Source organism: Oryzias latipes, chromosome 21, assembly GCF_053564925.1.
Source record: "Oryzias latipes strain Hd-rR chromosome 21, Olatipes_Hd-rR_3.1".
NCBI classification, from domain to species: Eukaryota; Metazoa; Chordata; class Actinopteri; order Beloniformes; family Adrianichthyidae; genus Oryzias; species Oryzias latipes.
The window spans coordinates 18,969,651-18,997,641 of record NC_136257.1 but is presented as its reverse complement, the minus strand read 5'-3'; the positions used below and the strand labels follow the sequence as shown (position 1 = coordinate 18,997,641).

Here is a 27,991-nt window from a genome sequence, read left to right as displayed (position 1 = left end):
CGAGACTGTTTCGAGCGCAACGTTATCTATTTACTCTTCATATTTTAAAATGGGAGTCGTGCTGCGGAATCTCCAGAAAATAGTTCCTATTCGCCGCGCGAGACTGCGCAGGGATGTTAATACCCTGAGACACATTCTCGGTATTCAGAAATTCGATTTAGGTGTTATTTGCGTGGACAATCGCAGAATTCAGCAAATTAATCACATTTACAGAAAGAAGAACATGCCTACAGACGTCCTCTCATTTCCCTTCTACGAGGTAAAACAGTGCACGTGAAGATATATGCCTCCAACAGTCATACACGTACAGACTGTGGTTGTTGGTTCTTCTTAGATTTTTTTTTAATAAGTTATCTGTGTATGTTTTTTAAGGATCTGCGACCGGGGAAGCTTCCTTGCACACTCCACAGAGATGAGCTGAACCTCGGAGACATCTTTCTTGGCGTTGAGTTTGTGATGAAGAGATGTCAGGAGGAATCAGTGGATCTTCACGATGCTCTAACTGTGAGCTTTTGTATGCTGGGTCTATAAAACTTAATCGCACAGAAAATCATATTTAAAATTTCAGCTAGCCATCAATCTTTTTTGCAAACAGTTGCTCAATGTTCTTGTTTCAGATCGTCACTGCACATGGGATCTGTCACCTGTTGGGCTACAGACATGAGACAGAGGAAGAATGGACTGAGGTTTGTTTCCATTAAAACACCAAATCAGTCATTATGAAGGACCAGGCTGGGTTTTAAAATAGTGAAATTGTTTTTTGATGAGCAGTAATACATTGTTATATCAATTTCTGACGCAAAATATGATGCAAAGTGTTTTCTCATTTCACATTAAGTTGTGTTTAATATAGAAGTCAGGTTTATTAATATATTAGCACTATTAACAAATATTGTGAAGTCCAGAAGCTTTATTTAATGGAATTCTAAAAGAGGAACTAAATCAAGTAAGGCTTTTCAATTCCTGTACCACACTTTGTTTCACTTATTTTTTTAAACTAAAAAAAGTATCTTTGAGTTTTGCATTGTATTACATGTCTTTTTTTGGATTGTATCCTATCTGGTTTTGTTTTAAACAGTCCCCCCCCCCCCCCCCCACTGTTTTTACTAATTTAATTGTAAACTGTCCTAGAGTGTGTAAAAGGCAGCTTATAAGAAATTCTATATTATTACTTCTGTAAGTTCATGTCTGTGGTGAAATTTAAAACATTTATGGGGGGTCAGAAGAGCAGCAGAGTGGAAGGCCATTACAAATAAAGGATCAGAAATACATATTTCAAACTGTTTAAAATTATGATTCATATTAAAACAGCATTTCTTTTAGTTGTTCTATTACTAATGTAAGTCAGTAGGAAAAAAAAAAAAATGCGCCGAACTTTTTGAAAGATACACTGTATTATGAAAAGTATTTGCTCACCCATCCAATTGATCAGGTGTCCTAATCACCTGCATGGCCTGGCCACTGGTGTATAAAATCAAGCCCTCAGGCATACAGACTGTTTCTAAAAACATTTCCGAAAGAATGGGCCGCTCCCAGGAGCTCAGTGACTTCCAGCGTGGAACTGTCATAGGATGCCACCTGTGCAACAAATCCAGTGGGGAAATTTCCTCACTCCTAAATATTCCACAGTCAACTGTCAGCTTTATAAGAACAAAATGGAAGAGTTTGGGAACAACAGCAACTCAGCCATGAAGTGGTAGATCATGCAAATTGACAGAGAGGGGTCAGCGGATGCTGAAGTATATAGTGCAACGAGGTCGCCATATTTTTTCACAGTCAATTGCTACAGAGCTCCAAACTTCATGTGACCTTTAGAGTAGCCCAAGTTCAGCAGAGAGCTTCATGGGATGGGTTTCCATGGCCGAGCAGCTGCCTCCAAGCCACACATCACCAAATGCAGGGAAAACTGTTCGATGCAGTGGTGTAAAGAATGCCACCACTGGACTCTAGAGCAGTGGAGACACGTTCTCTGGGATGATGAATCATGCTTTTCCATCTGGTAATCTGATGGCCGAGTCTGGGTTTGGAGGTTGCCAGGAGAACTGTACAATTTGGACTGCAGTGTGCCAAGTTTTGAAATTTGGTGGAAGAGGAATTATGGTGTGGGCTTGTTTTTCAGGACTTGGGGTCGGCCCCTTAGTTCCAGAGAAAGAAACTCTGAATGCTTCAGGATACCAAAACATTTTGGACAATTCAATGCTCAATGCAACCTTGTGGGAACATTTCAGAGGGGGGCCTTTCCTCTTCCAACATGACTGTGCACCAGTGCCTACAGCAAGACATGGATGACAAAGTCTGGAGTGGATGAGCTTTGGCCTGCACAGAGTCCTGACCTGAATCATATCATGTATATTAGGTGACTTATGGCAGAGTATTTTTTAGAATACATTTGTAGATACTTTTTAGTATTTTTTTTTTAAATAATGACCACATATGTAAATAAACCCCACTTTTTTTAAACAAAGTTTTCCCCCCATCAGTCATGTTTCTAAAACTTACTTTAAGGAACTTCAATTAAAAGGTTTCCATGTGAATAGCTATAAAAATGGATTTTTCTTCCAGATGTTGCAGAAGGAAAGCTACATTTCAAGCGAGTACAGCAGACTCACAGGCCGCCAGCTGGAACCCCTGATGAGAAGACACGAAGACGGTTGACAGTGACCACAGTCCAACATCTTCACTATATTTCTGCGTTTTATTGTTCTCTCAAATTTTGGATCATTGCCTTATTCCCACAGGATTATATGTACTCTGAGGGCCTGGACTAACAGCATTCACACTGGACACAATCGTACAATGTAAAAATCAAACCAAAAATGTGTTTTGTCAATATTTTATTAAAAATCTGCTTAAAGAAGTCAGTTGTGTATGAAGGGTAGAAAAAGCATTTCATAGTGACTTCACAAATACATTTTAGCTTCCCTCTCTACATCGCATTGACGACAGGATGTTCAGGTGACAGAAATGGAGATCGGCGCTAAGGGAGGAGGGGAAATTGGTCACTAGCCATTTATATACTCAACAGGTCCTCATTATTAGCATTACGTACTTCCACAAAGTCAGCTAATAATGGTGTACGATTCCTCAATGACATACAGGACTGGATCATAAGCCACATTCACTCCAAACTGGTTTCAAACTCAGTTAGTTGTGCAAATTTGAAAGTGGGTTATTATTAATGCTGTTGAAATTGCGACATTTGACATTTTATGTATACGTTGTCAAAATAAGTAATACAGCGGCTGCTTAGTACTGGAACCAGTACAAGAATACTTTCCTGTATTCTAGAAGCACACATGCCTGACAGAAACTACTTCAACACCAAATCCTGGAGTTCTTGGTGTTAAATACTGTATAGTGACCCTAAAGGCGTGAATATGACATTTTAATATAAATAACTTCCCTGGTGGTTCTATTCTTGACTAGTATTTGCTTGTGGCTCATCTTGGTCTATTGAAGACAAACCCTACTCTGCAATTCAAAAAGATAAAAAGGAAAATCAGTCAACTATATATATTATATATATATAAGAACATCTGATTTGCACATTAAAGTCTGACAAACATTCAGAAACAAGCTTGTACACCTTTCAAAGTAAAGCTTGTACACATATTTATAAAAGTTTTCTTAGGAGGCACAAGGTTGAATCAAAACTTGGGGATCAACTGAGAAAAGCTCAGTAACTAATGTGGATTTCCGCTTGGACGTTTATAAATATGGAAAAGTCAGCCAGACACAGAATTCAGGTGGCAAGTGATGCATACGAAGCAGGGGGGGGGGGACCCATCCGCACCAAACAAAGCTAATCTGAACCGGCAGGTTTGTGCCGCAACACAAATATTGCACCAAATGTACTCGCTAAATACAGCAACCGCCTAAAACGATAACAGCTTATACTCCCAACATAGAATATATCTTTATTCAGGTTATATGTGAAATAAAGGATCTCAAAACAATTCACGCAGCACCAGTACCACGTGGTGAAGGATTTTTTTTATGTCGATTTAAAGAAGTGTGTTGAGAAACAAAAAACTTGAAAGAAAAGAAAAATTGGGCCCCAAAATCAGAGCTGAACGTAGATGAACTGAAACTTCAGCTGTGGCTTATAGCTTTAAAAAGAGTCTTTACAACGGACACCTGAAGCAAGATGAATGAAAAGCGAGCAGAGGAACAAAGAAAACACTTGACAGTGATAGGAGGATCAGTAGTATAGATGGTTGTTGGGGTTCTTCCACTAGGACCCAGCTTTGGAAGCCAGCTCACAGGGGCTGCAGGACATTCCTCACTGCCTCGGAGGCCCCACTGGCCCCGGATCGCTCCATCTCTGACAGCTGCTCAAACACATCTCTGAGGAGACAAAAGTCACAGACAAGGATTTGTCTCAAAGCCACCTCTGTTACACACACTTAATGTGTCGCAACATATCGTTTCAGGAAACTTGTGTCAACACACAAAAACTAACTTGTGCATGTAGAAAAAGATGTATCCACTGCGGTCCCGGTCTCGCTGGACCGCTGCTTCCTGTGTACGCGAGACATCCAGGTCGTTGTAGGTCAGCCATGACTGTTTCTTCATGTCGTAGACGTCACTGATGTAATGTCCTGGATACAAAGAAAAAAGTATTTGAACGAAGAAACAAGTGTGAAGTGAAACACGTGTACACAAGGATACATTTGAGGTGCCATGACTGGCAGGATGCTTTTTATAGGGAGGGCTTCAAACGACATACCACATGCTGTTTTGTTTGTTATGTCTTTTGGTTTTGTACAAAACTCCAAAAACATTGAAGTTGAAGTTTTTTCAAAGCTTTTCAGAAGTTGCACTTTTACGTTAAGAAGTTTGGTTAAACATTTGTGATTTTCACAGAAACAAGAAATGTAAAGTCACAGTGGTGCGAAAAAGAAAAAAGATTCCAAACCAGGCAAAGCAAACCAATCTTTTATACTCTAGAATAGCAAGATTTAAATGTGTTATTTTTTCCCTTTTCCATCTCTCTAGTGTTTGTAAATCAGAATTGATGAGGTAAAGACTCACCAGAGGAGGAGCTGCTGCCGATGTGGCTGACAACACTGATCAGTCTGTAAGAGTTGGCCAGGTCTCCAGTCTGTAAATGAAAGGATATAAAACGACAGTCTTTCAATTCAAATATGCCAGCACTCCCAGCAAATAAGTAAAAGATACACAAACGTCTCCAAACAGAGAAGTCAGTAATCAGGTCATTCAACAGCATCTCATACATGGAAATTTAGGGCTTTTGTAACTGAAAGTACAGCAGTAATATCAAATAAATGCTAAATATTTAATTATATTTGCGTTTCCCCAATTTAAAATCAAATATATTCACAAAATAATTTAATTTAAAACTAGAATACTAGTTTTAAACCCGTAAGAAGGTATAAATATTTAAAATGTGCAGTATATTGTTAGTGGTTGTTGTTAGTGGTTGATAGGTTGTGTAAACTTGTAAACTTTGTATGCAACAAAAGAGTTTTTTTAACACTTTAGCTCAGTGTCTAACCTCAGCGTTCCTCTTGAGGTTCTCTGCTTCAGCTTCAGTGTACTCCATGTCCAGCACATCCTCGTTTCCAGAATCTTCATCTGAACACAGCAGCTCAGGAAGAGAATTGTTAAACTCTGTAGGGGGAGAGAGAACATTAGCATTAATGTCGACTTTTAACAGAAATGGAAATGGCTTTCAGGAGTTTAGATCGTAAAATATGTTTGTTTTCCCAAGATGAAGAAGAAAAAGGGGTTTTATTTTCAGGCCTATGCATATAACCAAAATTTTAAAGAATGTAATTAAGATAAATGATCCATTTCAAGCGACTACCTTAGCAAATTCTTTCCATATTATTTAAAAAGAAAAACAACATTGTTAATGTTAATAACTGCTGCTCTTGAGGCAGGCCTGCCTTTAAGTACAGTGAAAAGAATGGCTGATGGGATTCCATAAAAATATCTGGGGGAAAAACCCACAAGTTTGAGTAAAAATGTTTATACCTTGCAAGCTGAGCTCAGTAGCCCTCTTCAGATCATCGTCTTCTCTCATCTCCTGGGCTTCCTGTTTGAGGGGAGGAACAACAAAGCAACAATAGAAGAAAACAAAATGTTAGTTACACTTCCCAACAAAATGATCTTTATGTCAACATGTTGGCAAATTGTCACCAAGAGGATTTAACTGCCTAGCAGGAGTTATTTTTAAACCGATGAATTCTTTCCAACAGCTGAATGTGTTCTCCACCATAGCTGTGAATGTCTGGTGGTTGCAGCAGTTTACATGATAATTCTCATGGAAATATTCCTGTTTCTTGTGGGGTAGGGCCCTTTTGTTCAGTATAATCGTTTAAAAAGGGTTCAAGAGTGTGTTGGTCTCACATGTTCCTGGAGACTCTGGGCCAAAGCCTGCTGCAGCTCCTGTTCTTCTCGCTCCTGATCCAGGTTATACTGCTGCACCCAGTCTAGCTCCCCTTGCTGCTGCACACTCTCTGGAGTCTGGTTCTCCTTGTTATCATCCATGGTCATGTCCAAGGAGCCCAGCACATCTACGCATCAAGAAAACATTTGGTTACCAAACATCTGGCAGTGAAAAAAACAAATCCGCTTTAAGTAATGTATACAAAGACACCCCATATTTGAAGGAATACCTGCAGACTGTTTAGTGTCCCCTTCAAGCTGATCTGTATGGTAAGTCAGGTCATTAATATCAGAGTCCCCAAACCCTGTATCTGGGCTGCTTGTTGGCTCATCCTCCAAAGGGGGCGGCGCAGAAAGCCCCGCCTCCTGACGGCTCATCTCCAGCACAGCAGCCAGCATTTCGTCATCATTTATGCCACTGAAGTCTCCCGATTCCATTGCCCCCCTCTGAAAACCATCATCTGTATCACATCACTAACATAGACAACACAGTAGGAACATGAGTAAAATCCACTCACCTCTTCTGGATGACTGTCTTGCTCGGACAAACAACTGCTTAGGCGTCGCTTGTGGCTTGTGCTCACCTTCCTGTTTAGCTCCTCCTCGCAGTCAGAGTCCAAGAGAACACAGGAGCTATTGGAAAAGGCAGCTTTTCCTCCAAATCTTCTGCAAAAAGGAACAAAAAGTTGCTACAAAGGAGCAGTATTTTTTTTTTTTACATATTTTAGCTCACTGGAAATGCTTTTTTTCCCCCTAATAGAATTGAAATTAACCCAACAATACTTGCACATTTTCTTTACCATTAAGAAAGGATGGCAAACATATGTTAGCATTGTAACATACCAGCTGGTCAATACAGTATTGTAAGACACATAGTTACCATATTTAATCAAACTGTTCATTTGGTTTAATTCTTGTTTCCTAAAGATACGCCTTTGTTTAATAGCAAAACACAGTGATTTATCGTGTTAAACTATATTGAACTTTTGTACAGAACTTACCGATGAGGTGCTGTAGAAGAGTTAACCAGCGATGACGTCTTGACTGTTCTGGACCTTTTAAGAAAAATAGGTAAATGTTGCTTACACACATACATTATAAGCTGGTGATACAGTGTCTGTCACTTTTTGGTAAATGATTACGAAAAAGCAATGAGCAAAATTATAATATGAAATCACCTTCATCCCACCTTATGTTTAGCTTCTCAGTTAGCTTAGTCGATCTTGTTTGTGATTTTGTGTTTAGTGTGGACTGACATGAATCAATAATTGTGTTAATGCAAACACTGAAACATTGTGATGGTCAGATTTGCTGTATTTGAACTTCCACAAGGAACCTACATTAATAGGTGAATAAAGAGCCTAATCACTGTGAACACATTAAGTTGGCCATTTCTGTTGCTTAGATTAAAAGAATTTAAAATAAAAAATATCAGCAATTAGTAACAAAGATTGTCTTCTTGTCTTACACAGAAGCTGGGAAGCTCCAGCCAAGACTGACAGGAGGTCTTGTGGATTCAGTGCAATGGGACAGTAGGGTCAGGTATCGCGGGATCACCACTTGCTGGCCCAGTTTGCTGTTCAGGGACAGCTGGGCGTTAAAACTGTACCGTTTCAGGTGTAGGATGAGCACCCTGTGGGGAGAGAATGCACTTCAGAGTGTTTCAACTCAAAGATGACCTATAAATTGACCTCGAAGTGCTGTGGGTGTGCGTGTTATTGTGTACGAGCAGATACCTGGGTAATTTGCTGAATTTATGTGCCACAGTTGCTGCTTTCCCATTGCACTTTTCACACGAATATTCAATTTCCTCCATCTGCAAATACAAAACACCTTTAAGTAAACATGTATATGCTGCAGGACTTTGTTTTGAAATGTTTGTTTAAACTAAATAACTGAGTTCAATCTATATTATATTCTGGACACAGATAAAAGTCTTACCCTAAAAAAGAGATCCAGCGAGTCTTGAATAGAGCGAAGTGGGATGGTCTTCTTTCGGCGTGGCAGGTCGATGGATAAGTCATTGAATTGTTCGCGTTTGGTTACCACCTCGCCGCAGCTGCAACACAGAACAGGCATCACAGCTCGCATCTTTACCAAAAACACTGCTTCCAGAGCCCCGTGAGGACACAGGACTGATGAGTAAACCCAAAGAGGGGACAGGCCTCACCCTTTGCATGTGATTGTGTGCTGCACCTCAAATTCCATGTTGGCCACAACCGGGCAAGTGAAGATGTGTGAGGTGTCAGCTTCTTCTGCGGGCTCTGCCTTGACTGCCGTCGATTCCTGACCCAGTTCGGATGCTGCTGAAGCGGGCGGCGCTGCACCATTTGACCAGCTCTTGCTGATTTTCTCCACGTCATCTTTTAACTGGTCGAGACACTGACTCAGAAACTCGTGTGCATCCTAGAGAACATGTAACACACGTGAATAAAGAACTAGGATAGATTTGAAAACATGAAATGAATACACTTGAGGTCTGTTAAGCTAAAATATATATTCAATCAGGTTTTTTATTATTTGGTTTTAAAAATTCACTAAGAAAAATGTAAGTTCCATTTTTTATTTCTTGGTTGTATAATTTAATGTGCGTCTCATTCCATCATAAACATTCTTTTTCTTTTAAATCGACATTCTTTTGCAGTACGTTTGATACAGACCCTGAATAACACCCATCTTATAAATCCATATTAAGATTTTAATAGATTATTAAATAATTATTAAAATAGATTTTAATAGATTATTAAATAATTATTAAAATAGATTTTAATAATTATACTATTATATAATAATAATAATAATAATAATAATAATAATAATGGATTGGATTTTTCTGCGCTTTTCCAGACGCTCAAAGCATTGTGTCCATTATTCATTCACTCCTCATTCATACTTGGTGATGGTAAGCTACAGTTGTAGCCACAGCTGCCCTGGGGCAGACTGACAGAGGCGTGGCTGCCAGTTCGCGCCTACGACCTCTCTGACCATCACCGGGACATTCATGCACATTCACACACCAGTGGAGCCACACTGGAGGCAAGGAGGGTGAAGTGTCTTGCCCAAGGACACCACGACATTTGGCTGGTCGGAGCGGGGATCGAACCGCCGACCCTTCGATCATTGGACGATCAGAGGCTCAACCGCTTAAGCCACCGTCGCCCCGATTATCATTATATTTATAAATTTATTTTATATATATATATATATATATATATATATATATATATATATATATATATATATATATATATATATATATATATATATATATATATATAATTATATTTATAAATTATTAAATATAATAATTCACCAAGGTCACCAAAATACACACTATACAAGACAGTAAAACTAGTTATTTATTCATACATTTCTATTTTAAACACCTCCAATATTTAATAAGTTAAGCTATTAAGGAAAAGAAAAAAAAAAATCACTATTATAAGCTAAATGTTGGCAAAAAAACAAAACACAATGACTGCAGTTAACATGATTTTGCTCTAAACTGTTAAACCCTCTTTTTTTTTTAAACAAAGTTGGCAAATGGTTTGAATTTCATGAAAAGAATCTTACGTTCTGCATGTTTCCAGAGAAACGCTCAGCCGTGGAGGAAATGGCGTTCTTCACTTTCCTCAACAAGTCCTTTTTAGTCTCTGGACAGCCTACATCTTTCTTAATCATAAGGTGCGCAAAACGCCTGCAGGGAGTAGAAATTCAACTGAGTCAAAAACCTTCACTATGAAATAGGACCAAAAACTCAATCATTATACATTTATAACTGTACTGTGAAGAGTACCTTAGCAATGCATTTATTGGCAAGTTCTTCCAAAAGGTGCTTTGCTTGAGCAGGTCATTAGAAAAAGAGGGGAGGCTGAAGAGGGACTGCAGTATGGCATTCATGTAACAGGTATTTCCAAGGTTAGAAAATCTGTAATGTTAAAAACACATTTGTGGTAAATGTAGTTTTTATTGATATTAAAAAATGAATATTTTTTATTTGAGCCTTTAGTGGAAATCATCGATTTAACACTTACCCTTGCAAGGGTGGCTGAGGTTGGGCTAAGGCAGATGGCCTCTGTTTGTTCCAGCCACCGTACTCCAGAGAGGGTCGCACCTTCTTAAAGGGAGTGGAGTGGTTAGGGAGAATGAGACTCCTCTTGGCTGGGGTGGTCTGAGAAGTACTGACAGGCCTATCAATGATAAAATCGAAAGTGTTGGTTCAACTTGTGCTTCAACAGGAACTTCATAAACTGTTTTGTGAGTGATTTCACAACATCACATTTAAATGTGAGTTTTGGTTTCAATACAGAGCAACACTGATTAGAAAGCATATGAGTGAATCGACAGATGTTCACCTGTCCACAAAGGAGTGGCTCTGACTGTAGTCTTTGGTTACAGATCTGCTGCCATAGAACGAGGTTGGCTGAAGCGGAGATGCAGCCAAAGGGCCTACAAGAGTCACAGCACAAAAAAAGATGGATGTTAAAAAAAACCTAATCAAATCTTTACATTACTGATAGTTGACATGAATTCCTTCTATTACTTTCAAATAAATAGAGAAGACACTACAAGACAGCCATCTTTATAAAACACATGAAGTCTTTAGTGATCCGTGGACATGGCAGTTTACCTGCGCTCCTGTTCTCCTCTGAAAGTTTGAGCTTTTCCTTGCAGCTCAGAAGAAACTTCCTGGGTGTTTCTGAAGTTGCCTTGTTGTTGCTACAAATGTGTGGGGGGAAAATCTAAATGATTCTGGATTGTAGAAACTCAGACTTCTAAAAGGACAATGATTCTGAGGATTGTGTCAGTTGCAACACACACTACTGGGCTCACCTGGAGGAGTCATTTTCCTTGGGGTAGTCTTCATTAAGGTCACTTTCAGAAGTGAGGAGTCTCTTTCTTTTCTCACCTCTGAAACAAAAAGTCACAACATTTTTCCAAACCAAATAAATGGAAAAAAAAAATGTAGAACCACGTGATAAAAGTCGATCACACCTGTTTTCCAGCAGTCCAATGCGTGTTGGAGTGGCAGCTGCCCTGCTAGGGCTGCTCAGAGGCTTTCTTGGTGTTGTATCTTCCCGGCCCTCTATACTCTGTCGCCTTGGTGTTGTCTAAAACAATTTTGGCTGAAATGCTGAGTCTGCATTATTATTTAATCCTCAACTTTAGGCCTGCACAATATACCGCAAATTTATCGTTATCGCGACATCAAGCTGTGCAATATGCATACCGCAAAAGACGGCGAAAATCGCAATAAACGGTTACCTCAAATGTGCAAAAACAAACTCATGGCAGCCTGAAATAGTGAACAAATGAAATTAATCCCTTTATGCATTTAACCAATCGGAAGGACCCGTTTACCTTGTTGATCAATCAGATGGAGCCCTTTTATGTTTGATGTTTGCCTCCTACGTCGACCAGGGTCATTTGGAGTATCATTTTTAAACTGTTGCAGTGAAATGTAAATGATGTTTTTGGTTGTTTGGCTATTTGTTTATATACCGCAAATTATATCGTTATCGCGATATTAATCACCAATATTGCATATCGCGAGTTTTCCTCATATCGTGCAGCCCTACTCAACTTGTATAAGAGAACTGGACGAGGGAGTGTGGCGTCACTCATAGAAAACTCTGCCAACTCTGTCGCCATTTTTGCACCACCATTTGTAGCCAGACAAGGTCAGTAAGCAGGGATTGGGCAGAATCGGTCTAAATCAATCTGTCTATAGCAACTGCTGTCACCAATCAGGAGTGAGATTATTAGAAGTCCACACCCCTTCCACTGAAAGTGGACTTGGGAGACTCTGTCAAGTGTTAATTTTGAACATTCAAGGTGGGGGCCTGCAGGTACTTCCTGTTTGGAATTTGAAGGGCGGAGGGGTCACTCAGTCCAGTTCTATTATACATTCAGTGTCATCAAAGTCAAAGTTGCTTTGCTCACCTGTCTCTCTCCTGATACGTTGGTCTCATTTTTCATAGAGCGGTTGCCAAGTACGCTTAGGTTTGCACTTCCATAGGAGGACTTTAAAACTACATGAAGAGATAGAAAAGATGAGAACAAAAATGATAATAAAATCAGTTACTTAAAGAATAAAGGTTTTCTGCAAAAATGCACCGAAGACACAATAGCATATTGATTACATTTAATTTTTATGACTGATTTGCAACTGGTTTTTATTCAGCAATGATGGCTTAAAAAAGTACAGAACAACTTTCTACTTGGAAAACATAACTAAATATATATTCATATTCAAACAAAAATGTTTTTGGCATGGACATTTTTAAAAAGTGGACCAAACCTTTCTGAATTTTGAACTTGTGAATCTAAATAAAATAAGATTGAGTATTTTAGCAGTTATACAGTTCTTGGAAAAATAAAAAGGGGTTTTGACAGACAAATTAAATTTCAATCTAGGCAGTCAATAATTTAAGGAATATTTTACATAAAGTTTTTGTTGGGTTAAAAAAAGAGAAGTAGTGTAATTACCAGATTTTCCCTGTTTCAGTTTTTCCAGATACTCCTTTGTCCTCTGAACCAATGGCTGAGGCATCTTATCCAAGTAAATGACAACATTGTCCTTCAGAGTCAACATGATCCGATTTGGATTCTGAGAAATGCTTTTCACATTATGGTTCAGCTGAAAAAAACAATACACTCTTTAAAAAAAACACATGTAAGAGATAGACACCAAAGCACTTCAAAAACAATGTTAACTTTTCATCTGCTGATTTCCTTTTTAACAGATAGCATATTTATGTCAGTATCACCTGATTAACATAGAAAGGGTTAAAGCGATGTCGATAAAACAACTCAGAAAAGTTATATTTTACTTCTGCTTTTCTACAACACTAAAGGCTCTGTGAAAGAGAATTATGTTTTACATATGTTTATTATAAAATAACATAAAACTGAATTACATTACAGCACAAGCTGATTCCTCACACAGGGGTGAATATTTTGATTTGTTACACAACAAAATTACAAAATATTAGAAATTTTACTTTTAAGCAATTAAAGTTGAGGGCTTGGTACTTTCAACTGTGAACTTTATATTTTTACAAGTGTTCAACAAAATAAAGGCTCAGGACTTTCCTATAGTGAAACTACATTGTTTTAAAGATGTAAATGATGTGCTAAATTAGTTTTAGGTTTTGTATCAGATCTTTGCTGATGTGAAAATACACCCCTTAGTGGCAGTAAGTAAACAAGCAAGGTGTTCACCTGAATTTACGGAAATTTAACTTCCTCCAGCAACATATGATGTGCTTGAAATTTTTAATTGAGATAAAATAATAGGTGTAGTTCTATCCAAAATGGAATAAATTACACTAATTTAAAAAAATGTCTAAGTAGGGATGACAGAAACATCATGCCTAATGCTAAATATCTGTCACAACACCAACAAGCATACAGATAAAATACATTAAAGAGAAATTACCTGGAAAGTTTTGGCAGCGCCACCACAGCTGAACCTTAAACAGAGATTAACTCTGTTATCCTTTTCCAAAATTTCAAAGGTTCCCTCTTTCCACTTGGTGCCGCCCAGCTCAATGGTGTTAAAGCGAATCTTGACAGTGCTACCACTGGAGAGTTTGGGCACAAAAGTTGACATGGCTTGCTATCCTGATGGTCCACTTGTTAGGTCTGAATTTAAGATGTACAAAAGAAATAAACATGTCAAGAAATAGTCACACGGGTAGCCTATAATGGCAAAAACAACCTCACTTTTATGACTGCTATTGCTATTTAACCAAATAAACAGTTTAAATGAATATTTTTACCATTGCTAAATGCCACATAACAAGAAGTTAGTATTTTTGTAACTAGTTTGCTATATTGTTTTTTTTACAGAACATGCAGCACCGACGTGCCATTCTGAAGATTATAAGTGATTTAATTTGTAGCCAACAATAACATTTGCTAAAAACTTGAAATGTGTTATTCAAAATTATAATAATAAATAAATAAAAGATACAGAAACAAAACTAATATGAGATATGTAGATACGTAGCCAACATGGCAAATGCGGTTTGAAGTAAAGGAAAAAGGTAGGACTTCATAATCCAAAGTGACAAGTTAGCATAACAGTACAATATGAATTACTGCACCACAAAAATCACAAAATATAACAAACTGCATATCCTGAACGGTCATTGAATTTTAGTTTTAAACATGTTTGTGTAGAGCCTGCATTTAAACAACAAACACTGACAACTCCAATGTTGCAGAGGAGAAGCAACACATTTTGAGCTGCGTTGTGATGCTCGTGGCGCGGCCAGAACCATAGATTCAAACGATATAAACAAAAATATCAGTCTATCAACGAACTAGTCGAATAACATGAATCTAATATTAAATGTGAAGCATGCAGTGGCGTTTTTGTTTCTTTAACAGACGCTTAATATGATGGAAGAGGCCCACATTAGCAACACTGGTTCCTAAGCTAGCGGGAGCTAGCTAACACAGTAATTTGGTGATGAAAACAACCACATTCAGTGCCATCGTCATTTCATTACCTGTCTAGGATCACGGTGGTGGTTCCAAACCTATAGAATGTGGACTTGACTTCGCAGATCCTTCGAGAGCATAAAAAAGGTTTTGCCGGCATTCACCTGCTGTTCTGTATGTTTGCTGCAAGTAGAGCAGCACACTACGCCTCACAGCAACGGGCGATGATGGCGGGAATGGGAACATTTACAACGGAAATGATGAACGAGATTGCGCTCCGTTCTCCTCTCGCGATATCTGAGACGTTGTTTGTAGCGAAGTTGTCCCTGCCGAGGAAAAAAAATCAAACGCGAGATTGAAAAAAATGCCAGTGTAAACTTGGTTTATTGATACTATAACGACAATAATTTCTTTTTGTGCTTCTGTAGTTCTCAGTGTTGGGATTTCGATTGAAGTTATGTGAAGTTACGCATGTTGTGGATCCCATTTGTTAGAGCACCTAGCAACTAGCTAAGCTAGCAGTTCGTAAGCATATGTCCATGGTTCTTACGGTGAGATTTCAGGGTCGAGTATTGCGAAGAGGTGCAAACTGACGAACTTTCTATTAAAAGAGTATTTTGAGATCCCGAAAAGCTTTCCAAAATGTTGGCAACGGGAGCGGTGAGTATCAAACTATTGCATCGCTCTCACGGTGACGTTCCCTCCAATTTCGCCTAAGTACATCGAAAATCTTTTTTTTCCTCCCAAATTTCAGCTTTCTTTATTGAATTAATTTTAAAGCAGAACTTCTCTTTGCAGTTTTCAAAGAAAGACTGCATAATATTAATGAAAGCCTCGTACAAATGTAGTACAGTATGGTTTTGGTATACATGTATTGCAGTTGGCAAATCATGAGACGTTTTTGTAGTTAAATTGACAAATAATTTGATTTTGCCCCAATTTGTCATAGCAGACATTTAACAAATTTACACGCTGTCATTTCCTCTTCATGATTTGGGTTTGCAGAAGGGGGAAATTAAACGTAGGTTACATATATCTTAATTAGCGTAATGTTTTTGTTCTTGAGTGTTTCGTTTGTTTGCTTGTTTAAAGAATTGATTGCGAATGGATTGATATTTTCTTCCTATCAAAGGCTGTAACCAACGTCACAGCCCTGGCCCAAGTAGACCGTGAGAAGATTTACCAGTGGATCAATGAGTTGTCCAGTCCAGAGACTAGAGAGAATGCTTTGCTGGAGCTCAGCAAGAAGCGAGAATCCGTGCCAGACTTGGCCCCAATGCTCTGGCATTCATGTGGCACCATTGCTGCCCTGTTGCAGGTATTGGTCCACCTGTTCATTTGACACAGGTCATCCCATTGGGACTGTTTGTGCATCTGTGCCTCTTGTATGGTCTTTATTTTTGTAGTGGTGTTAAACAACTCCTTTTGTTAATTAAATTGTCCTCCTTTTTTTTTTTTTCAGGAAATAGTAAACATCTATCCGTCTATTAACCCACCAACCCTTACAGCCCACCAGTCAAATAGAGTGTGTAATGCCCTGGCACTTTTGCAGTGTGTTGCCTCACATCCAGAGACACGGTAACAAGATAGTTATTGTTACTGAAAAATCAGATTTTTATTTTTTATTTTTAGTAATTCTAATAATTAACTGCTCTTATAATGTTTTAAAGGGGTAACAGACCACAATCTGTTTTATTTATTTGTTTATTATTTGTTTAAAAAGTAACAGTCATCAGTCACTTTTAATACATACATCATACAGAATAGTGGATTTTTCCAGCATTTAGCCTTTGCAGATCTTCAGTTTAAAGCGGTTAAAAGATAATAAATATAGTATTTTCATTTTTATTAAGGCCATGGTCTAAATAAATTGTTTAATATTAAGGTTTTGTTATGTAATTCCTCAATTCACTATAATTTAAAAAAAAAAACGAACTTATTTCCATTTGCAAGGTTTAATGTGTTACATTGATTAATATGATTTTATTTGTTTTGTCCACACCAGGTCAGCATTTCTAGCTGCCCATATTCCTCTTTTCCTTTACCCTTTTCTGCACACTGTGAGTAAAACGCGTCCATTTGAGTACCTGCGACTTACCAGTCTAGGAGTCATAGGTAATTTCTCCTGCTGAGATCATGTTTTTGTTGATTTTACTTTTAATTTAAAAAGTCTTCTCTTTTAGGTATTGCTCTGATAATTCTGTTTATGTCAGATCTTGATTTGTTTGTGTGTTCTTGACAGGTGCATTGGTGAAAACCGATGAACAAGAAGTGATAAACTTCCTTCTTACTACGGAAATCATCCCACTCTGTCTTCGCATCATGGAATCTGGAAGTGAACTCTCCAAGACGGTAATTACCAATGAAATCAAAAGCAGTTTTTATCAAGCAGGAAGAAAAAAATGGATTTTGGAGTCAAACATTCAAAATATGTGTTAACAGATTTGGGTTTTGGTTTTCTAAAACCTACTCTCATGCATTTATCTATGGTATGAATTTAACTCATGTTTCTACCATTGACTATAATTCTTTTTTTTTTATCAGGTTGCTACTTTCATACTGCAAAAGATCCTGCTGGATGACACTGGGTTGGCTTACATATGTCAGACTTATGAACGTTTTTCCCATGTCGCCATGATTCTTGTAAGTATTTTAGGATTTTTGTGTTGTGCACCTATAGCATTGTTGTGATAAAGATGTACAGTCAAGACCATAAATATTTGGACAGAGACACGTTTTTTCTAACGTGTCTCTCAGATCAACTCAGATGCCATTGAAGTGCAGACTTTCAGCCTTGGTTGAACAAAAAGATTGTATAAAAATGTGAAAAACTAAAGCATTTTTTAAACACAATCCCTTCATTTCTTGGGCTCCTAAGTAATTGGACAAATTAAATAACTGAAAACAAAATGGTCATTACTAATATTTGGTGGAAAACCCTTTGTTGGCAATGACAGCCTGAGCTGACCTCTCTTGATGAGAGACTGGCGGTAATAATTGGGGAATCCCTTTTAAGTGGTGTGGTGACTGAGGCGCAGGGGGAACACCGACGCGCCAGATGCACCGGGTGACATACCCCCAAAAGCCCGCAGAGGTCCAACAGGACAGCTCGAGGATTTTTTTTTTTTTTTTTTTTTTTTTTTTTTTTTTTTTTTTTAGATTTCCAAAATTTTTCATCCAACCCACAAGAATGAGTTTCTTGCAACAGAAAAATATTTCCGCCAGTTCTTCTAAGAAAAAGAAATAATGCTTTTCTCTTGGTTGTATCACGTAGTCCCCTAACATTTAAAGAAATTATTTTTAAAGAGTTAAACTTAAAATCAGTCATAGCTCATAGAACACAGAACTTGAAAATAAGAACAAATAACAATTCTATACCAACTTACCTAGCTTTAGGGATAAGTTGGAAACAAAAACTTGTTGAAAGTTTGACATGCCTTCATAAGGTAAATTCTAAGCCAACAAATGACTGTTGCAAAGGGAATATTTCTTAATTACCGACCTTTACAGTTACATCAATCAGTTTTTTAGATTTTCAGCTGAAACTCTCTTTCCATCGATGATGGCATCCTGTCCTCTCCAGGTGGCTTTCTTTCCTTCTTTCCGAGCTTTTTCCACCAACGGCCAGATCTTTCCTCTGTTCTGCCTTTCACGGAAGGTTAAATCTTCGGCGATGCGAAGCTTCTTTTCCTTCATGACTGCAGCATCCTTTGACGCCTCCAGATTTTCTGCCTGAAGACTCGCAATGTGAATTGAATGATGACTGGTCGAGGCCTGCTTTCATCTTTACGCTGTCCCACGCGATGCACTGTGTCAATCAGAAAGCCAAATTTCTGCCTTTCTTCTGGAGCTATCTGGGCAAAAACCTCAAAAACTTTTCCTCTTGTTTCCTCCGTTGTTTCATTTGTGGATTAAGGAAGGTTGAACATCTTCAGATTCCACCTGCGACTGTACCGTTCCATCTCATCGGTCTTCATCTCCAGATCTGAAAATCTGTGATTCACCTCTTGCATCCTTTCCTCGCTTTTTTTAACCTGGTGATCCAAGCCTTCCACCACTTCTTTGATGGTTACAATATCTGCAGTGTTTCTGCAGATCTTTTCTTCAAGGGAAGCAAATCTGCCCGTTAATTCGCGAATTGCATGTAAAATATCAGCATTTGACACCTGTTCTTCTTTTTTTCCTGAACACTGTTTCTTTGACAGAGGACTTGAAGCAGGAGATTCAAGCAGCAGTGCACAAGCAGAACCTGCGCCCTCTTCATCTGTGTCCATTATCATGTTCCCTTGATTTTATCTCGTTTCGGCATGGCGTTAGCAATAGCTAGCTAGCAGTCGCAAATAGTGGTGGATTGAAAGATCTTCCCCAGCAGGAACTCCCAGAGCGAGTAAGTAATATTAAGTTCGTTTTTTTTTTCTTTATTTTTTTTTTTAAGCAAGCTCTCTTACCGGTAGTCAGTCAGTGTATTCATTTGTTGTCTTGTTACTAATAGACAGGGTTTGGCACGCAAACTTCTGCAGAGTTTAGAACACTGTATGCTCGCGGTCCGCCATCTTGCCGAACCGCCGGACAGCTCGAGGAAGTCGGAACCGGCTCATAAGCCACTCATCCTCGTTTGCCAGGAAGTCTTCTTGCTGTCTAAATATGCGTTCACTCCGAATTCTTCCATTTGCCACATCTTCTAAGAGCGCAAGATAAGCCATTGAGCGTCATTACGCATTGTGATGGGGCATTTTATTTCCATCCATTTAATTACATCTGACAAGCTACAGATGTCGGTAATAATCGACGTGGAAATGGGAAATTGATCAGCGCAAATGTAATTTCTTGTTGCTTTCTGAATGGTTGAGACATACGCTATACATTGTTTTATCAAAAATAAAACAAACTAAAGGCATATGCATGAATACCATAATTCCATAGCTTATGCCTTATGAAGAAATGTTTTAATATGAAAACAACTTTCACCAGTGGACAATTAATGTCTGTCTGTCTGTCTGTCTAATTGCACCAATATCTGCTCCGCCAGACGGACACATTAACGAGAATATCAGTTTTGTACATTATTTCGTTCTGTTAACTATATTGTTTATGAGGATGAATTGCACTACATGCCAATATTGTAGAACATATTTCACTTTTCTTTTTGCAAATATGTGTTCATTTGAATTTCTGTTGTAATTTTCGTTTGATTTTTTTGTTTGTTTCACTGCTGATCGATCAAACGGGTGTTCGTGTAGCTGTTAATTGTAAGACTTGCTTTGTGAAGTCTTCATGTTATTTCTGAGAGGCAGTATTGTCATTTTCACTTTCATGTGTTTCTTCCATCTGCCGACGGTGTCGCCGTTTCTCATTTCACCCGTTTTTGTGCGTACGCCTGGGTCAGAGCTTGCGTGAAGGACCGCACATTTTCCCGTCAAGTTTGCTTTTTATAAATCTCAATTATTGCGTAGAGAGTGGCGTACGCCTTCTTTTGTGCGTACGCAACGTTTATAAATGAGGCCCCAGGTCTTTTTGCGTTGCTGAGTTCACCAGTGCTTTCTGTCTTTCTCAGGATGTACCACACTGTTGATTTTGCCACTCCTAATACTGTAGCAATTTCTGGCATGTTTTTTTTCTGTTTTCTCAGCTTAATGATGGCTCTTTTCCCCTGCATGGAGAGCTCCTTTGACCGCATGTTGTCTGTTCACAGAAAAATCTTCCAAATGCAAGCATGAGTCCTCTAATCTTCTCCAGGCCTTTTATCGGCTTCACTCATAATGACATAACAAGGGAATTACCCACACCTGCCCATGCAATAGCATGGAAGTCAATTATCCAATTATTTACGAGCCCATGAAATGAAGGGATTGTGTTTAAAAAATGCTTTAGTTTTTCACATTTTTATGCAATCTTTTTGTTCAACCCATGGAATAAAAGCTGAAAGTCTGCACTTCAACGGCATCTAAGTTTTATTTAAAACTCACTGTGGTAATGTACAGAAACTAAATTATAAAGAATGTGTCTATCCAAATATTTACGGTCCTGACTGTATGCTACACACCACAATAATACGATCATTTTATCTGTGCAGGGCAAGATGGTGCTGCAGCTCTCCAAAGAGCCATCAGCTCGTCTGCTGAAACACGTTGTCCGCTGCTATCTTCGCCTCTCTGATAACCTAAGGTAAAACAGTCTCCGTGACTAAATTTGCCTTTTTTATTTATCCTAAAGTTCCTGGAAAACAACTATTTTGATTGCAAAAAAAAAAATAGAATTTGATCTGTGTTTTTTGCAACTATCATTACTTAATGTGTTTCTACTGGTTAAAAGTGCTGCAAAAACAAGCATATAGCAACTTACCGGTAAATGGGAATTCCACATAATGCCTTCAGATATTTCTTTCTTTCCTATTTTGGATGAAACATGCATTTTTGGGATAATGAAACTTGGAAAAGAAGGGTAACAGTTGTCTGAATTAATCAAAAGTGATAAAAGATTTACAATGATCAGCTTTTTTTTTTTTTAGAACTTTTAAAAATGCTGTATAAACAAATGTTTATTTTCTGATTGGCTGATATATGAGAAGTTACATATGTCCTACAGTGATTTGACATTTGGTTTTCTTTTCTCAGAGCCAGAGAGGCCCTTCGTCAGTGTCTACCAGACCAGTTAAAGGACAACACCTTTGCACAGGTGCTGAAGGACGACACCACCACCAAGCGCTGGCTCGCACAACTAGTGAAGAACTTGCAGGAAGGCCAAGTTACCGATGCTAGAGGCATCCCACTTGCTCCACAGTGATGGAGCTTCAATCCACAGTGAGGGGGTGTGGTTCCAATGGACACAAATGGACTCACTTGGTGTTTTTTGCCAAATTTGGTGCTAAAGCTATGCACTGGAGAGGCTTAAAATAAGAGATGTTTTTCTTTTGCTTTAGTTTGTTTTTCTAAAGATAGGGTTGTTGTCAAAACTGTACACTTTTATAAAAAACCTTAAAAATCTGATTTTCAAGCCTGACTCATTTGGACGCCTAGTACATTACTTCATTTTATATGAGCAACTGGCTCAAATATTGACTGAGACAAATTTCTTTCTTGCTACCCTTTTTTTGTCAAAGATGTTTGTGAAATGTTGAGGTACATTATGTTGCATTTAAGGGAAAACTTGCAACTTCAGCCCCGTTTCTGCTTTAAAATTTTCTGAAAGAAACAACATATGAAAGTTAGGAAACTACATCCAAGATTTTTCTCAAACAGCATTTTTCTGCAAGTCATCCTGAAAACTGTTCTTAAATCTGATGCTGGCGCTTTTTATTGTTACCACTCGATCTTTCTGTAACTTCCAATAAAAGCTGGTTTTGCTTCTAAAATGAGCATTTTAATTTGCATTAGTTCTATGATAATAGTGAGCAGGAAATCACAAATATTCTACAGTAAGTGGTTGTTAAGGTTTAACAGTCATTCTCTGATATTTTGTCTATTTACAGCTACACTTTTTTGGATACATAATTGTAAACATTTTTAAAAAGTCACCATTTGTTTGTTTGACCTTTAAGACTTTTCCAGAGGATGATCAAACTCAGGATGTTGTGTGAATGAGAAGTGCAATTAGAGGAACTCCTCCCTTTAGTCTTGGAAAGACGGCTGTCCCAAGTGGCCAATTTTTTAAAGGATATTTATCTGGATGGATTATGGAATAACACACTGGAATAATAAGCACATTTTCTCTTGAAATATTCCTGTCAAAATATTTCCAAACAAGAAAACTACTTGTACTGTCATGTAAAGTATTCTTAGAAAGTAATCTTGGAGATGTTTATTGATAATTGATTAGGCATCTGTCTATTTAAGCGTTCTATTGTTTTTGCATTATAAAGGCTTCAATTGTTAGCAGTGGAGCATTAATTCTCTGGTTGTTTAATGTCTGCTCTAATAATCTGACAATTTCTCATGTTCTTAAGTATTGGCAATCCTTTCAACACATTTTTTATTTTTTTTAAATCAAATATTTATTTTTCAAAGATGTGTTATCTTTTAGGGAATAGTTTCTTTAAAACATTGCTCATGCTCTGCAACACCACCTGAAAATTAAAAGTATCAAAGATCCACCATCTAACAGAAGAAGAGTCACACCCATGTATGTAAAGCACCAATGTGGTCTCATCAAACTAAGGGAAAGACCTCCATATCACCTTCATGTCGCAAGTTGTTAAAGCATAGGATAGTTGGCATATATCTTGGTGATTTTCTTGGATGAAGGTTTTCATAAGACTTTTATAAGATAAACAGAGATTGGTTCACCAACAACTATTTTAGCAGACTTCTTGACAGAATTAGCAAAATATTTTAAAACCCTTTTTCTTTAAACAATAATACACATTAAATGTGTTTTAGATACAGTGAAGTTGCATTACAGCCTTCAACCAAATAAGAGCAACCACATTTGAGGCCGATTTCTTTTAACTTCTCCAAACCCCTTTAGACACATTTTGAAGAACCTCATATGTGTAGCCACCTTAGAACGCCACACAAAGAAACAGAAGCTCATCTTTCCTCACTGTGTCCTCTATCTTTCATGTCTGCTCGCTCCACTAATGAACCTTCATTTCCCCTTTACCGGTCCATTAACAGATTGTTGTCCACATGGGCTCCATTAGCCACGTGGACTCAGATATAAATCATGCATCATGGATTTACCTGCGCTCAAGCCTTCCATTTGAGAGAAAATCTGATCCCAGTGGGACAAGTTTCCTAAGTATCCACTACCTGTTTTTGTCTTCTCTTTATCAGCTAGTGTGCATAAAGGTATTACATGAGAGCCATTACTTTGTAGATGGAAACTATGCATTAGCAAGACTATGTCTAGAAAGGCTAAAGCACCTTTTCCATTTTTAAGCTGTTTGTTTTCCAGAGGTCCAGGATTCTGCTGCACTTTAGCGGAAGAAGTATAATAAAAGCAAACTGCCAATCTATGTCGTTCAGTTTTCAATCTTTGCTCTAATTCACATGTGTCAAACTAAAGGCCCACAGGCCAAATGTGGCCCGCCATGTCATTTTATGTGGCCCACGAGAGCATAAAAGCTTTTCATTTCTTAATTTTTTTTGTTGATTAAATATTATTTATGTGTAGCTACTGTTGTAATTATTCAATGTTTGCAGGTCTTATGTGTGTATGCAGACAAATTGTTGTCATCAAACCATCAGTTGGATGCAAGGCTGTGTGCAGCCTTTTTTTGTTACACGTGTAATAGATGTTCTTTGCAGCTCAGCTTTATGTTATTTTTCTTTATTCACTTGGACAGTTTGATCCTTCATTAATGGAGTTATTTGGGTTTTGATAAGCGGACAAAATTAAAAAGGTCTTATGCTAGAGTAACAAGCTGTGTTTTCTATGCAACTGTAATTGTCACTTTAAAAAGTTAGAATTAATAAATATTGAGTAATTTAACATTAAGGAGTAGTTACATTTATTTTTCATTACATTTAGTTACATGTATAAGTTATATCTGGCCCTTTGAGGACAGCCACTATGCTGATGTGGCCCTCAGTGAAAATGAGTTTGACACCCCTGCTGTAATTGTTTCAGTTTATTAGTTGTTTAACTGTTTGTCAGAAAGGGGTCATCTTTCTTTCAGGAAAGTAGGGTTGGGTGTTAGGCACAGATTTTATTTTTCATTGATTGATGACTAACAGTCCTGCCCTTGATTTTGCCACATCATCATAATACTTGTAGTGCAGGTCCAGAGTCGCTGTGAGCTCTGCAGAGCATCAATGATCATCAGGGAAATGCGTGTACAGGCAGACGGAGCCGAATCAGACTGAGGGGAGGGACATCAGCACATGTAGTGAAAGTTCTTCGGATGGTGGCGTGATGGAGTAGCGGGACAGGAGAAAAGACTGGTGTGGACGAGGATGTGGAGGATAAGGAGTGGCGGGGGAAGTGGACCAGAGCAGTGCGTGGTGAATCAACTGTGTTGGATGCTGTGCTGAGACTGAAGGCAGCAGGAGGGAGGAGCAAGGTTAGGCCAGATCTGCCTTCTGACGCTTGCGCTCTAAAAGACTCTCAGATGCCTGCCAGCCAAGATTTCTGAGTGCAGAGCCAGATTTCTGTACAGCACACACCACCTTAAGTCCTCTTTTTGCTAAGAGTGTTTTTTCCCTCAAGAACAATTGTAGACCATCCCTTTCTCTTGTGAGATCAGCAGTTTGGGTGAGTATTATTCAATATTTCATCAAACTGAAACACAGACCATTATTTATCTGAGTCATTCTTTGTTTCTTCAACTGCAGTTCTATGTAGAATTCTATGTAGAGATTAAGCAATGCTTTCATGGCTCACATTTCTGCATCTGGTTCTCATTTACTTGGAAACATCTAACCTCCAGCTGCTGAACCTTTAAGTTAAAACAGCTGGCTGTTTTTTTCACTGAATTTTTCACACTTTTCCCGCATGAGCCGTTATCGGGACACATTTCTATACTGTGTGAAACAAAAATTTAGGATGCTTCAAACAAAATGACAGGTTTTCATGTAACTGTTATTCTCTGCTCTGTTTCCTGAGTCATGGTGTCTAAATAAACTTGACAGTAAACTCCCTGATGATGTGGCCATGTGTGACTCATTGCTCCCTGAATAAAGGATTTAATTTATCATTTATGTTTGAAGCTTCATATGATGCTTTTTGGTCGCAGCTGAAAAATTGGGAAAACTTAAAAAAACAAAAGCAAAAACAAACTTGTGGCCATCCATACACAAAAGAAAAACAGGTAATGGAGCAAACAGGAGTGGAAAACAATTTTCACTTGCATGAGATGTCTGGCTTCTTAGTAGGACTATAAAATTGGGAGTGTCGCTCAAGCTGTGGTGGGAACTCTGATGAACGTGCCAAGGGAAGCCGATGCAGGGAGGAAAAAAATCACAATGAAAGGAAAGGATAGTTATTACACAGGAACACAGCTATAACAACTGCAGAAAATCTTTGCCTCTCTGAGGTTTTGATCTGTAGATATCACTGCACAACAGACACAAGAGAAAGTATGTCCAGTTTGTTTTTATTTTCTTTCATTCTAAGCATCAAGGGTGTCTTTTATATACACATTTAAGCGCTTGACAAGTTTCATAAAACTCGATTTGAACACATTTTTGCAATCTAATCTTTTAATTGCAGTTTTGATTTTACTGCCAAAAATATGTATTAGAATTGGGACTTCCAGCTAAGTTTTCCCTTGATGCCTACTGATGCAAATATGTATCAAACAAATCAGCTTCCAAATTACCTTAATTAACGATATACACAAAGGCAAAAACATAAATGATTTTTTTTCTTTCATAGATGGAAAAAAATTCTGGCCTCAAGGGGTTAATATTTGCCTTTTTATAATCTTCATTGTTAAATTTAATTATTTTCCTGATGCATCAAATCCAAATGCACCTTTCTCTTTTATAACACTTTGGTTAGCTGCATGTCATTTTTGGAGTTCCACTTAAAAAAAGAAAAAATGTTCATTAGTTGGATTAAATAATTAAATGTGTGCAGCCATGCTGCTTTCAAAGCATGAAGAATTTTTAAAGCTCAAATTCAAATTGGAAGAGTTCCTTGTTTGGGAATTTTAAGTGCACGTGTCAATTAAGATCTGGGGAAAAAGTCATGCATTTGGTTGGGAAAAATCAGTCTTGTTTTAAAGCCAACTTGATTGATTTCTGCAAACCTCTGAGTGCATGAGTTTTCTAGGTCAGCAAATAGGATCCAGCTTCTCTGTTTAATACAAATGCCAGACTTCAAGAATAAATCTTTTTCTAGATACAAAAAAAAAGCAACCCCATGCTCCTTGAAAATTCTCAGGTTTTAAGTTCAATAATTGTCTTCTGCACAGCATTTGGTCAACAACCAAAGCAAACAGCCAATACTGTTTTTTTGCACCCCCATAAGAACAAAAGACTACTTATACTCCAACGCAGGGGAAAGGTCAGATTCCTAACAATTTCTACATTACATACATATAGCAGCAGGAAAGTCCAGGGTGCAGTGAAGCTAGAACCCTCACTGACAACAGCCCCCAGTGTTCCTCCCTGTGAAGTACTAAAAGAAACAGTTCTCTGCTGAAGAGACACAAAGCTGGGGTGAGATTTTGTAACCACTGTGTGAAAGACAGAAGAAAAGCCTTGAGCAAGCAAAGATCAATGCAAGTTTTGTTATTACTGTATATAAGATATGTAGGTCAGAAAGTTTTTGTTTTTAAGAAATGTATTTAGTTTGGATTCAGCTAGGATTGAATCACCAACATCTGTTTCTCCTATAGCAGTAAATTTCCACTGGCGTATGTAAGGGCGCAGGGATGAATCCTGAAGGTTTATGTGAGTAGACTGATGTTCTTTAATCACGAATAATGATTGGGCTTGTAAAGACTCATTTGAACCCTGTAAATCCCACTTAATTAAAGAATTGACAGAACATGAAAGAACTTTTTAGAAATAAGATGTTTTTAAATTCTTTGATCAAAACCAACAAAATAAATTTTTAAATACCGGTAGATAAAGATAGCATCAATTTTGATATGTTGGGTAATTTGGTAAGTTATTGTTCCCAACAATGTTAGTTTAAGATGCAAAAATATTGACATGAGTGTTCAGGAAAACAAATCGCCTCATTTACCCACTGTCTCACATGTGAAACAAACATTTTTAACATAGTCTAACTGCGTTTTAAAGAATTACCGTAATTTCCGGACTATAGAGCGCACCCGATCATAAGTCGCACCAATTACATTTTCAAAGGATAAACCATTTTGTACATACATAAGCCGCACCTGTCTAAGCCGCATGTGCCCACATTGAAATGTGTTGTAGAATGAAGATGTGTACGTGCTGAAACCGTGCACGTGTGTAAGATAGAGGAGGGAGCAGAAGGAGGGGGGGGAGGGGAGAGCTCACTCACTATTGCACTGCTGCTCCTGCTCCTTCTTCTTACAAACGCAGCGCGCTGATACACATTCACTTTCTCATTCTATAACACCCATATAGTTAGTTGTTACTGTTATTTGTTAACAAAGAATAGTGCGATATAATTATCACGTGTACTCATTTGCGACGCTGCCACCGGGGGATTTTGTGTTGGGTGGGTGGGGGACCGTGACACCCCAACTCCT

General features: G+C 38.1%; 4 protein-coding genes across 6 annotated transcripts in view; 3 read left to right on the top strand and 1 right to left on the bottom strand.

Moving 5' to 3' along the window:
- Positions 1–9: 9 nt before the first annotated feature.
- ybey (ybeY metalloendoribonuclease) lies at positions 10–2,857 on the top strand. Its single transcript, XM_004081669.5, has 4 exons — positions 10–259; positions 373–504; positions 618–686; positions 2,563–2,857. The coding sequence occupies exons 1-4, from the start codon at positions 50–52 to the stop codon at positions 2,653–2,655; spliced, it is 504 nt and encodes a 167-aa protein (XP_004081717.1). The 5' UTR covers positions 10–49; the 3' UTR covers positions 2,656–2,857.
- Positions 2,818–15,151, bottom strand: usp37 (ubiquitin specific peptidase 37). Its single transcript, XM_023951157.2, has 24 exons — positions 14,934–15,151; positions 13,856–14,061; positions 12,904–13,054; positions 12,358–12,446; positions 11,410–11,525; positions 11,248–11,325; positions 11,045–11,133; positions 10,770–10,863; positions 10,449–10,604; positions 10,211–10,342; positions 9,988–10,111; positions 8,585–8,820; positions 8,356–8,473; positions 8,151–8,230; positions 7,883–8,047; positions 7,416–7,469; positions 6,933–7,080; positions 6,645–6,861; positions 6,376–6,542; positions 6,001–6,061; positions 5,519–5,634; positions 5,035–5,104; positions 4,463–4,601; positions 2,818–4,347 (listed from the first exon to the last, which is right to left on the bottom strand). Exons 2-24 carry the CDS (start codon positions 14,027–14,029, stop codon positions 4,260–4,262), a joined length of 2,862 nt encoding a protein of 953 aa, XP_023806925.1. The 5' UTR covers positions 14,030–14,061; positions 14,934–15,151; the 3' UTR covers positions 2,818–4,259.
- Positions 15,135–22,216, top strand: cnot9 (CCR4-NOT transcription complex subunit 9). Its single transcript, XM_004081668.3, has 8 exons — positions 15,135–15,525; positions 15,998–16,183; positions 16,328–16,443; positions 16,871–16,980; positions 17,108–17,217; positions 17,410–17,508; positions 20,939–21,030; positions 21,480–22,216. Exons 1-8 carry the CDS (start codon positions 15,508–15,510, stop codon positions 21,646–21,648), a joined length of 900 nt encoding a protein of 299 aa, XP_004081716.1. The 5' UTR covers positions 15,135–15,507; the 3' UTR covers positions 21,649–22,216.
- A 2,545-nt stretch (positions 22,217–24,761) lies between these two features.
- The window catches only part of plcd4b (phospholipase C, delta 4b), a 19,372-nt gene continuing 16,142 nt past the window's right edge, over positions 24,762–27,991 (top strand). Inside the window, exons 1-2 of one of the 3 annotated variants that reach the window (XM_020713325.3) lie at positions 24,762–25,056; positions 27,146–27,200. In XM_020713325.3, the coding sequence (XP_020568984.1) occupies positions 27,182–27,200 (19 nt within the window). In that variant the 5' untranslated portion in view covers positions 24,762–25,056; positions 27,146–27,181. The remainder of the gene's footprint in view (positions 25,057–27,145; positions 27,201–27,991) is intronic. The other 2 variants (XM_020713326.3, XM_020713327.3) reach the window with 2 other exon arrangements.